The 13,529-nt window shown below is 42.6% G+C and overlaps 1 protein-coding gene across 1 annotated transcript in view; it reads right to left on the reverse strand.

Annotated features, from left to right (window-relative positions):
- Window positions 1–881: 881 nt before the first annotated feature.
- NOD1 (nucleotide binding oligomerization domain containing 1) overlaps window positions 882–13,529 on the reverse strand; it is a 22,790-nt gene continuing 10,142 nt past the window's right edge. Inside the window, exons 5-12 of the mRNA XM_031059413.1 lie at window positions 12,690–12,773; window positions 11,607–11,690; window positions 9,964–10,047; window positions 8,253–8,336; window positions 6,113–6,196; window positions 5,412–5,495; window positions 3,266–3,349; window positions 882–1,853 (exon numbers count right to left, since the gene is read on the reverse strand). Coding sequence (XP_030915273.1) covers window positions 1,781–1,853; window positions 3,266–3,349; window positions 5,412–5,495; window positions 6,113–6,196; window positions 8,253–8,336; window positions 9,964–10,047; window positions 11,607–11,690; window positions 12,690–12,773 — 661 coding nt within the window. The 3' untranslated portion in view covers window positions 882–1,780. The remainder of the gene's footprint in view (window positions 1,854–3,265; window positions 3,350–5,411; window positions 5,496–6,112; window positions 6,197–8,252; window positions 8,337–9,963; window positions 10,048–11,606; window positions 11,691–12,689; window positions 12,774–13,529) is intronic.

Consider the following 13,529-nt stretch of genomic DNA (forward strand, 5'->3'; position numbering starts at 1 on the left):
CGGCAATTGAAATCCAGCTCATCTGTAACTGTGTGCCCTTTTGCTTCAGTAAACAAATGGCTCAGGTGCAGAAATCATTCAAGTTAGCTGAGTTCCCTCTGGCATGGTTGAAAAACCTCATCTGTCTCCCTGTGAAAAATCAGTGTTGATACCACAGGCACAGAGGAAAAGCCACTGAAAAATAACTAAGTTGGTTTTCTTCCCTTTTTATCCTTTATAACTGCAGGTCTTGTGAGAAGCCCAGTGAGTATTTGAATATGTGTTAGGGAGCTGAAAGAGTAGACAGAATTGAGGGCTAGGAAAGGTTTGCTACCACATAGGAAATGGAGAAGCTCTGACGTACAAAGCAAGCACTTTCTTTGCTTCATGGGGCAGATCTGGGAGATGGGGAGGTGAGGGTTCATTGGTTTGGCATTTTAACTGGAGATTCTTCTTCCAACCTACCAAGGTTTTGTGGGTCAGCAACTGGAGAATTGGAAGGAAAATGGCTCACACTTTTCCATTTTAGGTGTATAAGCTCAAACTCTGCCCCCTACACTGTGGGGTAGAGTTTGAGTTTATAAAGCTCCCACAAAAAATAATCTAATACCCCACTCCTTTGCTAACTGATTTCTTTTAAAGCCTCTAAAGTTACACTCCCTAAGCAATAATCATTTGAGGGAGGATAATGTTTTGTTGTTGGTCCTTGTTATTACTACTGCCCCTTGCCTTGCTGTGTCCACTGATTCAAGCACAGACTAAAAGCTTTCCAGGCCGATCTCAATCCTCCTGTGTGCTTGCCTGTTGCTGGGAGAAGGGATTTCTACTTGACGCAGTTGATTTTCAATCGTCCTTTCTCCCCACTGATGCTGGGCAACGTGACATTGGTGTAGTGCCACCAGCACGGAGCCTAGGCTGGGAGCCAAGGCAATGAACAGCCTGCTAATTAATTGTTCACATTTCTCTCCAGACCCCCTCCCCAGAACAAACACTGTGGAAACAGGAGGCAGCTGTTTCTATGCAGCCCTCTGGAAATGTGAAGCAGAAGTGGTTTACTGCCCATGTTATGGTTTTACAGTGATGGCAGTAAGGGCTTCTGGTTGCATGAAAGAAAAAGGATTGGCTTTGATATGGGAAAAAAAGATTACTGAAAGTAATCTGAGCCTGATGCATCCGTTCCTACCCATCCAAAAAACCCCAACAACAAAAAAAAGCAGTGTCTACAATGCTGCCTGGAGTCAGTGGAGAAAGAGGGACCTCATTTCTAGGCAGGAAGAAGGAATTCATGTTCAAAACATCAAGCAACTACTATAGATACCATTTCTGGTAAAACTGTGTATATATTCATTTTCAGTTCTGAGGCAGGTGATACTCAGAGCTGGTGGAGTTTGTGCATCTTGCACCCTTTCTTGTTTATGCATACTTGTATGTCTTTATTTACGTATATAAATAAGTTAACAGATTATTTACATCACTGTATAGAATAGATCTAAACTCAGTTATCAAAATGCATACACCTGCCAGTGGATTTAGTCTGTTAACACTTTGCATTTCATCTTCAAAGCACCAAACAAACATTAATTATTTACCCAGGCAACTTCCCACTCACCAAAAGGATTAAAAATAACAGGCAGGGTAAGGGATGGAGCTGAGGGAGTGCAGTGTGTTCATAAAAAGGCAGCTTATTGTGTATCTCTCTCCTGCCACGAGCACTGTAGATTGATGCCTTTATAAACTCTGCAGTCCAAGTGCAGGAGTAGCCTTTGTTAACACCAACTTGGCAAAATGGGAAAGTCCTCATTCAAAAGCAAATGATCCGCTCTTCATTTTCAAAGGCTTTGGCCTCTTCTTGGCTTATCAGGTTCCCATTCAAGCTGGAGGAGTACAACAAAAGGGATATGAGTGAAAGTAAGGTAGTGATTGCTTCCCATCATCTGTGTGCACCATCTTTGGTGCAGAGGTTTGAAATGTCACATGGGCTGCACACTTCTCAACTGGGAATGGGTGTTAGGCTGGATCCAGCACTGCTCTTCCCACTGCACATCCCAGGAACAAGGCTTCTCCCTCAGAAATAAAACCTGAACACACACCTGAACTCCAGTAACTGAACTTGGCATTGGAAACCCAGCTGTTTGCATTTCAGCAAGCAGCACAGAGTTGACAAAGGTTCTTACAGTGCAGTGGGCTGGTTTAAAGATATTTAAAGTCTCCAGAGCATTTTGTGTCTTCCATGACAACATGGGAACAAAATTCTGTGAAGTACTCAGGCACTATTAATGTGAAATGACCGATAGCAAAATTTTCAATTCTGGCTACGTAAAGATAATCGACATTGATACTCACACCCCTGAAAATGAGCAGCCTGGTTAAGTGCTGCTCTCAGAAATGTTGAAATCCATTAAACCATGCAGATTTATGAAATTACTTGGGTTAATGAATGCCTCTGAACATTCAGGCCAGAATCAAAAGACAGACTTCAGTCTGAAGATTCAGAATGATCTGAGGGGAAGTTGATGCCTCTTCTGTAGACAAAAGCTGACAGTGGCTTTTGGAAAAAGTACCTCTTCCACATCTCCAGGGAACACACTAGTCAGACAGTGAGTCACTGTCTTTCTAAGCAAGAATTCAGTGTCCTTTCACTAAAACAAATACATATATTTAAAAATAAATTTCATGTTCCATAATAAAGCAGCAGTGCTAAAACCAGCTCAGTTCTATTGACTCCTGAGCTCCCTGAGGTGAGGGAAGGAATGTGGTATTTGGCTTTCTGCCTTAAATGTACACGTGTGACTATGTGATGCCCACCTAATCTACAACAAACAAATCCTACAAAAAGTTAATCTCCCTGTGGCTTAGCACTTTCAGTATGTTTGGAGCACCGCCCAAAAAAATCCAAGTACAAATGCTGTGAACCAGACTAGTAATGCTGATTAAAGGTAACCATCTCCTGCTTATTTGGCATTTAGGTCCTGAAAAGCATGAACGTGTTCAGAAGTTTAAAAATAAAAACAACAAGCAAAGCTGGGTCTAGAAATTCAGGCCCTGATTCTGCAAATCAGTGGTACGGACAGATGTGAACCAAGAAAACCGCCTGACATTCATAACACACAAGGAAATGTTTCAATGGCAGTAGCTTTTTACATGTCTAAAATCCACAGCTGGAACTACAACCCCTACCTCACATAAACTTGCTCTGAATTTTTTTAGGCTGGGAAGTAGTAAGGCCAGTAGGGTTTTAAAGGGAAAGGAAGATTACAAAGTGACCCTTTGAGAAAGGGACATTTACCAGATTTCTTGAATAGTCGTGTTCTCCTTGAGAGCTTCGCTGAGGCACTTCACCCCTTTGGCTGTAATTTGATTCTGGATAAGCCTAAAAAAAAGCATTTCATGTCAATCTAACATGCAAACTAATCTGCAGCACATGCACAACCTGTGCTCAGCTTGACATTAAGGAGTAAAGCTGTCTGCCACAAGAAAATGCCTGTGATTTTATCTGTGAGAATGGTACACAGTATTGGTCAAATGTCCCACATGCACTTTCAGAAACAGAGCTCAGAGTATTAATCTTTTCCTTTTAATCTTGCATGTGGTTCCATTCTGGAGATTCTGAGCAATTTTAATTACACAGCTGACAAATTTCTGCTATGTTCACTAGTGGTATGGAATTGTGGTATTTAGACTGAGACAGACAAAGTTCTCGGCTCTGCTTTCTTACTAAGAAGACTGTGAGACATTTTTAAGTGATGTACAGAAAATTCTGAGTACAGACCCTGTGTAGGCCTAGTGTTTTAGCAGTTATGATCCAGAAGCTGCCAAATATTCCAGTCTTGTTTATCAGACCAACAAGATCTTTGAAAAATAAAGCACTGATTCTGACTCTGGTATGAGCAGGTGCAAGTCCCAGTGAAGCCAACTTACCAGCTATAAATTATGTCTCATCTGAGCTTACGGAAGGAAAAAAACCGTACCTAAGATCCTCAAGCAGTGAAACTGATGAAACAGCAGGTAACTCTTATTTACCCCTGTAGAGCATCCCACTAGCTAAAGATGAACAGAGGCCACTCATCTGCATGAGTATAAAAATACTCATCAGCCTAGCTTAATTCAGTACTCACCTTTCAGTCTACCATGGTGAGCCCCACAGCTGTACTATTCCATGTGACTGGTTGCATGAATCCCTCAGGATTTAGGATGAGGCTGAAAACTGGAGTGTATTGAACAATTTCTGAGGGAGGGAAGGGAGGGAGGGAAGGAGGCATTCCCATTAAAGGAGTTTCTGCGCTTGGAATCAAAATGCAAAGGGATCCAGTAGAATCTTTCAGCTACTGGAAGAAGACTTTAACTCAGCCTCAAGTTCAACTATCTATATAGGTCACCACCTTTTGGAGGTATCCACTGGTGCAATCAACAAAGCAGGATATCAATTTGTCCACTGGCAGACACCCTTGGACAACACTGAGCCATGACAAAGACATTTATCTCGATTACTATGCCTGCTTTGGCTGGGCTAAGTTTTATTATGAATTCAACCCAAACTGCTCAGTGAATTATATCTGCAGCTGTACACAAAGAAATCAAGCACTTCCCCCACTGTCTTTTCCTTTTCAGAGTGATGGGCACCACAGCTTCTGCTGCTTTCAAAAGAGGCTGGGAGTACTTGGCACCCATGACAGCCAGCATGCTTCCTAAGGGGCTGGAACTAGGATTAATGCAGGAGTGTGCTACAGTGTGGTCAGCCAAGTCTTTGTAAAGCATGCAAAGGGACTCCATGTCTGATGTTCCCTTGATCACTTGAGATGAATGGATGGCTACTTCTTTTACAGCTCACATCTGCCCAACCCCATCCATTGGCAACCTCTGGATTAGAAAAGCCAACACTGTGTTTTCTTAGAAGTGTAAGAAGTCTTATTGTGATTGCTAGAAATAATCCCTGGTTTCCTGGGGATTGATGCCTTGGAGATGAGTGTCTTGCATCAGTGTATTGCTAGCTTGAAAAGCAAGCATCAGGCAAATGTGACACATATCTAAGTGTCTGTCACCTAGGTTCTTGGTTGAAGAGTTACTTTCATAGCATGATAATAAACAGAAAGAATTCCAATAACCTTATTCTATTCTAGCTGTCTGCTTGGGGTTTTGGGTTTTTGTTTTTTTGAAACATTTGATTTTGAGTCCAGTACTGTTCCCCTAAGGAGAGATGAAATCAATCATTAGTTTGAAAGTTACCAGAAACAGCCTGAACTTTTCTCTGTATGGAAGCAGGTTCCAAATGCTAGACAGCAGCTTTGTTAACTTCCCATTAGAACTGTCTACAAGCAGTCAGCTGCATCCAGACCATGCACAGAAGCTGTTACTGTGACCTACATAGACTTGGAAGGTGAAGCTTTAATGTAGTGACTGCCAAAGAGCCTGTGCCACTGTGGAATGTAACTCACCATAAATGCACCAGTTTCTTGTTGACCTTTAGCATCTCTGCAAAACTCATTGCTGCCTCATCATCCAGCTCGTTTTTAGTCAGCCTAAGTGGGAGAGACAATGTTCACTTAGGATGTTGACATTGTTTTTCAGCCCCCTTTTTTGCAGCTTTCTGTGACTTAGCTTTAGACAGCCAAAGGGGGATGTGCTGTTCCTGCCCTGAGCAATTTGTAAAGGCTGGACACAAAAAGATATTGAAGAGAAGCCCTGGAGGTAAAAGAGACAAGAGTATCAGATCTTATTTCTCTGAGCAATGCTTTAGTGATACTTTCTCATGATGCTTTAGTGTCTAAAAGGTGAATGAGGTGTGGTGGGAAAAGGTACAGACAACACTGAAGAGGTGCAAAAACTGAGGACAAAGAACTTGACTTCAGATGATGGAAAGGAGAGAAGGTGGGGAAAGCAAGATGGAGGGAGCAGAGCGAGGCATGACACTGGTCACTGGAACATATCCCAAAGCACACGTGCTGCTGATCCATTACTCATGCCCACATTCTTCCAAAGGGATGCCTTATAGCTTGCTGATAGGGAAAGCAGAGGGGATGAGGGCAGGGAGAGGACGAGGAGGGAGAGTAGGAAGGGCTGTGGGATTGGAGGAAATAAACCAGCATTTTGCTCTGGAAAAGGAAGCAGGGGAGAAAGAGACCACACTGTCAATTACCAGAATATCCTCACGGAGTTGTTGTGCTGCATGGCTTCAGCAATACTCTTGCCTCCCTCTGTTGTGATGCCATTGAATGCAAGACTGTGAAGTAAAGATACAAATGTCTAAGAAGCAGAACCACTTGGCTCTCCCACTGCCAAATACCAGGGAATATCCTGGATGATGTGCTTCCCAGATGTACAGCTCAGCATTTGTGTGTTTCAAAGGCTCACATACTTCACAAACCACTGAGCCCTTACAACTTTTACAAGTGAGAGCAGTTCACAGTCTGCAGCCTGAGTGCAGGTCTATCAAACAGTCCACTAGGTTCGCTGTCAGTGAGCTGTGCTCTTGGGACTGACAGCAGAGTTGCACTCAGTAATTTTGAGAGTTGAGGCTCTTAACAAGGACCAAGAGTTGTGCTTAGCAGTACACAGGTTTTTCCATGTGTTTGTCATCCCTGTATGAACTGGGCACTTTGTCCTTTAAGTCCTTCAGGCATCCAAATACTTCATTCTTCTTCCAAATACAACACCTTCTGTTGTGTATGGAGAGATGAGCTTGTAAATGCTTTCCATTACAAACCACAAACATTTCTTAGTCTGCCCTTCATTCTTTGAATAGACATTGGCAAAATCATCCAGTCAAAGTTATGTTCTGGGCTTTAGGAGTTCAAAAAGCATCTCCGCCCTTAAAATAATGCAAGGCCTCAAAAAATGTAGAAAGGTGAACCAAGTAGAGCAATAGCACAAGTATGTATTGGCATAAGTCCCTCCTAGCTTCAGTTTAAACTGGATATTCTCAGTCCATCATGCCTGGGCCTAAAAATGGCAAATAAAGTAAACTGATGTAGTAGGGATTATCTTCCCTTGGTCTTCACATAAAGCTACCACAGGTGCTTACTATGCATTCTAATCATGGAGCAAGATTAGCCAGTGGGAGATAAGAAGTGAAGCCAAGAGCAAGTACAGTGCAGAGCAGAGGATTCACCTTGCACAAGTGCCAGCAAACCCAAGCTCGAGAGAGCACAGTTACTCCTCTTTATTTCTGCAAACACATTCATCAGCATATTTGCTCTCATCTGAGAATCCCTGAGCTCTGATTCAAGTTCAAAATGTTTTCTTTCAAGTCTGATGCATCTGGATGGATTGTGCAATTATGGGAAGATGGCTATTTCAGATGGCTTTTAAGTTTAAATATATCTAGGTCACTGCACCTGTTCAGCTTTTAATTTTTAAGCTTGACTACCCGCTTGCAGAAAAGAGGACAAGGCACCAGCTCTGAAATCCCTGGATCTGAAGTGGCAGCAATAAACTCTCCAGAGATCCCCAAACTCCCAGAGTATTTGTGAAGAAACTAGTGCCATGTGCCACCTTGTGGGGAAACTAAGGAGCCTTGCCTGCTCCCCTCACCGTGAAGGCCAGTGCAACTGGGAGACAAATACAAAGGGTCACCATGAACCCAGTGCTTCAGCTGTGTGGAGAGACTCCAAAACATCTTTAAATCTTTAAATGCCCAGCCAGCATTTGAAAGTTTAGCAAGGAATGGGCTGTTTAACACGCTGGTTTCTGCTGTGCTTCCAACCTGACCTGTGTTATGGCTTCCAGAAGGCTGGTTTGAGATCCATCCCTGAACTCCAGTGAGGACGACATCCAACACTGAATGTGTGGTGGTGTAGCTCCACTGGAGCACAGGATGAGCCCAAATGTAAGAATGTCCCAGCCCCTCATATTATGGCCTACAAAGTACTTTGGTAAGAGCTGCTGCACTTTTTCAATAGATGCTGTAAATACTGAGCTCACTGGGAACCCGATTCTGTGACAGCTGGTGCCTGCTCCTGCTAATGCTCCCAGATCAAAAGGCACCCACTGACCAGGTGCCTTCACAAATGCCAGACCTCTGTGCAGCATGAAGGCAGGAGGTGCACACACAGGAAAGGATGCCAGTCATGTGGTATTTTTAACTTGCCTAAAGGCTGCACAGGGCTTTTTGACAGAGTCTGGCCTCTCGCTTGCACCAGGGACCTCTTGGCTGCACAGCAAAGGCTGCAATACCAGGTGGCATTCCAAGCCAGCCCTTGGTGGGAAGAGTCATTGCCTCACAGCAGGATGGAAAAGCCAGCACTGCACGCAGCTGCCTGGCTCTGCTGATGTTTTACCTCACGTTTGTTAACCTGGGGTGGTTCCTCAGGGCCTCTGCAAATGCCTTTGCTCCTTCGTCTCCAACTTGATTACCCCACATCCTAGTGAAGAGAGGAGAACACAAGGTATCAGTTGTGCTACCCTACTGACTCTTGGCAATACATTCTCCCTGTTTCTCTCCCCTCCCCTCCTTCCTGGTTACTTCACAGTCTTTCAGGCTCGTGAGGAACCAGGCAGGTACCCTCCCCAGTGAGGCAGGTGTGTTCCACTGCCTGCACATGGCACCAGTAACCTCTGCTGACTCACCAGCACCCTCAGGCCACAGCACAGAGGCAGCTCTGGGACACAGCCTGTGCAGCAGCAATGCTTTAGGGATCGCCTTGCTGCACACTGGTAAGAAATAGTATTTCCAAAGGCAAAACAATCCTTGATTACACAAAGGGTTATCATGTGAGAGAAGGTAACATGGCACAAGCTGGAGAGATTTGATCAGAAACTAGGAGTACCTGGTCAAATCCTTTCTGTGCAGAGTAACCACTTTGAAAATTCACCCTGTATTACAAGGTTTGAAAGCACCTCTGCTGAGGTCTGTGTTGTTGGATTTTTTACAGGGATCCTGGCTTGATGACTCAGAGCCACACTCAGCTTATGGGTAATCAGTTGGCAGCTCTTTTAAAATCAATTGAGCTCTGTGGTATCTAAACATATGGACTTCCAGTAAGTTCCCCAGAATTTCCTTGTCCTCCAGAGCCAGTGCAGTTTTGCTATTTCAACATTTCTGTCCAAGCTATCCTCAGTCCATTTGGAGTGATCATTTCCTCCACAGGAGAAAATAGGAGTCCACTGAAATTACAGCAAGTACAGCACAGCAGACCCAGCTATATGGAAGTGTGCAGGTTGCTCACTGTATTTTTGAAATGTTGTAGAACAACAAAATTAAAGGCCAAAAATCTGATTGTACACATCCAATTTCCATGTCTCACAGCTACTGTGATTTTCACCATGGCCAAGCAGAGGTTTTAATTCCATGTATTCAAGTACTAAATTTTAAGAAATGTGTTCTCCTGTAGAGTGAAAAGAGAAACTGGGATTTGCCAGAAGGGGGAAAAATAAATAAAATAAATCAAACCTAGCACCTTTTCTGAGAAACAGGGCAGGAACTAAAGGTTTGGAATACATGCAGAGCTCTCTCCAATAATAGCACTTTGCAATTAGGGACAGCCTAAGGGAAAAGGATGATGTGAATACCCTTTTATTCTCCCAGCTCACAACTTTATCAGCATGTGATGCAGAAGGTTTGACAGGTGTAACAATGACACTCAATAACTAGATGCAGTGCCAATTGTCATAAAACCACACAGACTTAAAAATAATCAAGTATCTCTAAAGAAGTTCTGCTGTCATAAAGAAAGTGGCTAGCACTACATACTGTCCTCTTGTTTGTTTGTTTGTTTCTCCTTTAAGATTCTGTCAGAACAGTGAAAAAGAAAAGAACACATGCCAAAACCCAAACCAAACGTTGTGTGAACTGAAGAACAACAAAGCAGCTCTCCCCTTCCATGGGAAATGTGGCTATGCCTCTACACTTGTTTGTTCTAATACTGTTGCTGAGGAGGGAAGGAATAGAAAGAGGAGAGAAGGTAACCATGAAAAAAAGGAATCCCAAGGGATTTATAGGTGCCTGGCCAAGATCAAGCCCTAACTTCTGCTCTTTAGCACTGAACTTACCCAATTTCAAACATTGTCTTGCTCTTCTGGATGGCCTGGGCAAGGCACTTCCCTCCTTCGCTGGTTATTTTGTTTGCTCCTATTCTGCACAAAGTACAGAAATTGATGAGGTGCATCACTTACAACTGTGCAGCTATCAGAACACCAGTTCAGAAAGCCACACAAGTACTTAAGGCTAATTAACTCTGCAGGTTACCTGCAGTTATCAAAGATTAACCCAGAGTGAAAAAATACTGCAGGCACTTGACCTTTGACTAAAAGACATAATTTTATGTTGTCTTTTGCATATTTTGTGTATCAGCCCTCCAAATCAGAAGTACTGCAAGTAGAGTCTTGGGTTTGGTGCTCAGTATGTTTAGAAATGAGCTTTAGGAACTGATCCTCAGGGCAAGGACCCCAGCCTTGTTTTTAATATAATTCATACTATCAGCAATTGCTACAGAGCTCATGAATTACATGCAGCACGTTTCATGATGCCACAGGGAACAGAATATTTCTTGACTGTGTGTTTCCAGAGCAGACTGCAGCTGATAGGCACAGATTGCACTGCAATAATTTCAAGTCTTTCTGTTGTAAGCACAGGCTCTAGGCAGTGCCACAGGTCAGTGCAGCAGCCAGTCCCAGGCTGGCATTTTACACAAGGCCTCCTCTATTTTTGACCTACATAGATATTAAATTGCTGGAGTTCAAGCGAGAGATAATTGCATATAGATTGATTTAAAGAACAGACCAAACCCCCAACCCTTCCCCCCAGTCCCCAAGCCACTACATTTACATAAAACCGTCTTGTTTGGCTGACTTTGGGCACATGAATGTGCACTCTATCTCAAAATGATCTCTAGGGTTACTGTGTAGCCTGAAAGCAACCATCTTTCAACAGGCTTTTTTGTGAAAGCTACATTAAATAAGCAAAGACTGTCAAAGCACTGAAAAAACTAAGTGCTCCTGGGTTTCAAAATTCTGCAAAAATTTCAAGTAGGAAGGATATGGCCAGAGTGGGGTTTCAGACCAAGTCAGTGGTAGAACAAGGACTAGAACCCAAGAGTCCCTGGCTGCCTGTTCCTACATTCCCTCCAAAAGCTGACATTGCTGCAGTTACCTCTGGTTTCTGCTATGGTCACAACTAAACCATTGGTTAATGATCTACCTTTATGTCCAACCAACATGCATGGCCAGACACTCTTATCTGGGGAAGTTCCAGGAATTAAAGGGAACAAGTCACCAGGTGAATTTGGGGAATTCCAGAGTTGAGGTATGACACCAGCACAGCCTGACCCCAGTGGCCCATAAAAGATCAGACACTAAAAAGCTTGGTACTAAATCCAAGGGAATTTGCCTGCTGGAAGCAGCAGCAAGGTCCATGCACAGCTTAAGCCTTGCTCATGTGCTGAGACTGGATTTAGGTAAAGAACAGGTCTCATGCACTCCTTTAACTCACTACTGTATTCCAGAAAAGACTATGGATTCAAGAGTTTCACCTGCTGCCATCCACTGCTAGACTACTGCAAAGCAAATATACAACTGCAACCTAAATTATATTTTATTTCAAATACAATTTTTGTCTCTTTTTCTACTATTCCTCCCCTTTCAAGTTGCTCAATCTTAATTAGGATAGTCTAGAAAGGAAAAACAATCCAACATACTTAACATATTCCAGGCTTGAACACTCTTCAATTAATTTTGCAACATATTTGGCTCCAACATCAGTGATTTGGTTGTTGTACAAGCTTAAAGAAAAATCACATTGGTAAAAATAGGTTATTACTGCTGTTAAATATTTACAACCTGAATGTTTTATGATGCACACATAGCATCTATCTTTTCTGTGAGGCTTTGTACATATTCACAGTTGCTTGTATTTCTATTTTGATATATAATTCATATTGTGATGGGCTAGATATAAAATATAAGGAGACCAGACTGCAAATCATGAATATTTATATATTTTTTTAAATAAATGGTCTCCACAAGCAAACAAAGTTTCCCTTTATTCCTGTGCTAGTACAGAAGTAATATTGCCAGAAGATAAGTCAAAAGACAAAACACCATAATGTACTTTTGGTCTTTTAAAAGTCATAAAATCCCCTTGCAAATATTACTGAAGAGCAGATACCTGAGCAGTTGTACTTACATTAGGGCAATGGAGGAAAAAAGCTGTTCTTGGTATTCATGCTCACCTTTCAAAAAGTCATTTTTATGTAGCTACTTAACCAAGAGCAGGAAGTCGGAGCTAACGTGCCTTCCAGCTTCAGCTTCATTAAGAACTAATTAAGCTCTTGAAAGAAATTGGTATCATGAACATGACACTTGAAACTGCATGTTCCTGACAGAAGTCTCTACCAAGCAGTATCTGCTTTGCATAGTTGAAATAAATCCATTTACAGTGGAGAAAACAGCAGGTTATAACTACACATGCTCTCTTGCTTGCAGTCTATTCCTTCCACAGCAGAAGGCTTTCAGTATAAAAATTAGCAAGCAGGTTAATTGGTGGTCCACACTGTGCCACGGAAGGGTTTGATGCCAGCAGGAGGCTGTGAGGGAGTGTGATGGGAGAGGAAGCTGTGGTCCTTGTCCCAGTGAACTGTCACAGAATCATTTCTGACACAAAAAGCTGCTTTGTTTAAACTGCAGTTTCCACCCCAGCTCTGCTGTGTCAGTGCTGACAGCATTAGAGTTTTATTTTCCAGTATCACTGCTGAGTGTTTTGCTCCCAGCTGAGTACATACCCCAAGAAAGACACAATTTGGTACTTGGAGAGCTCTTCATACAAGATCCTCACGCCGTGATCCGTGACCTGATTTACACTGAGCCTGGAAAGAAGGGAATGAAAAGTCTGAATCAATACATATTAGAAATGTTCATCACCTGTGAGTTAACAAATGGCTGGAGGCCTATGCATTTTCCTCTGATATTTCAACAGGTTCTTATGCCACATATTAAAAGCTGTTAAGGGAAATGTGAGCTCACATTCATGTGGCTCACCCCAAAACTGATCAAAATCAGAAAGCCCCAGATCTCCTAGGTAATGTTCTGGAAGCTGTCCACATAACTGAGAACAATAAAATGTAGGAAGTCGGACTCCTGATAAACATCTCACTCTCCTTCTGTGCTTACTGTGATTCCAGGAAGAAAGTCTGCTTAACACCCTAGCAAAAGCAAGCTGTCCAAACTACTAGTCTTGCAATCTTCTCTCTGAGTACAGAGTGAAAGCTAGGCATCTTGAAAGTCACAACACATTCAGGCTTCACCAAATAAAGGTTGTGAAAAGCCCTGGTCAGAAAACAGAACTGCGCTCCCATGGGTGTGCTAGATATTTCTAATTTTATTGTCCCAGCCAGACACGTAGCAAATCTATGTCAGTCATTCACAGAATAAAAATGCTTCTTCTCACAGTTGTTTGGGATGGGGTTTTTGTTGTTGTTTTGGTTTTATTTTTTTGTAACTTCTCAAGCTTTTTCACATTATGGACAGGTTCAAGTGAAGCACTCCAATTGCCATGAATCACATTTTCTGGGTAAAGCTGTCCCTATGAAAACATTTTGACCACATTTAGTGTGCACACAAAC

This window comes from Geospiza fortis, unplaced genomic scaffold (assembly GCF_000277835.1).
Source record: "Geospiza fortis unplaced genomic scaffold, GeoFor_1.0 scaffold346, whole genome shotgun sequence".
NCBI classification, from domain to species: domain Eukaryota; kingdom Metazoa; phylum Chordata; class Aves; order Passeriformes; family Thraupidae; genus Geospiza; species Geospiza fortis.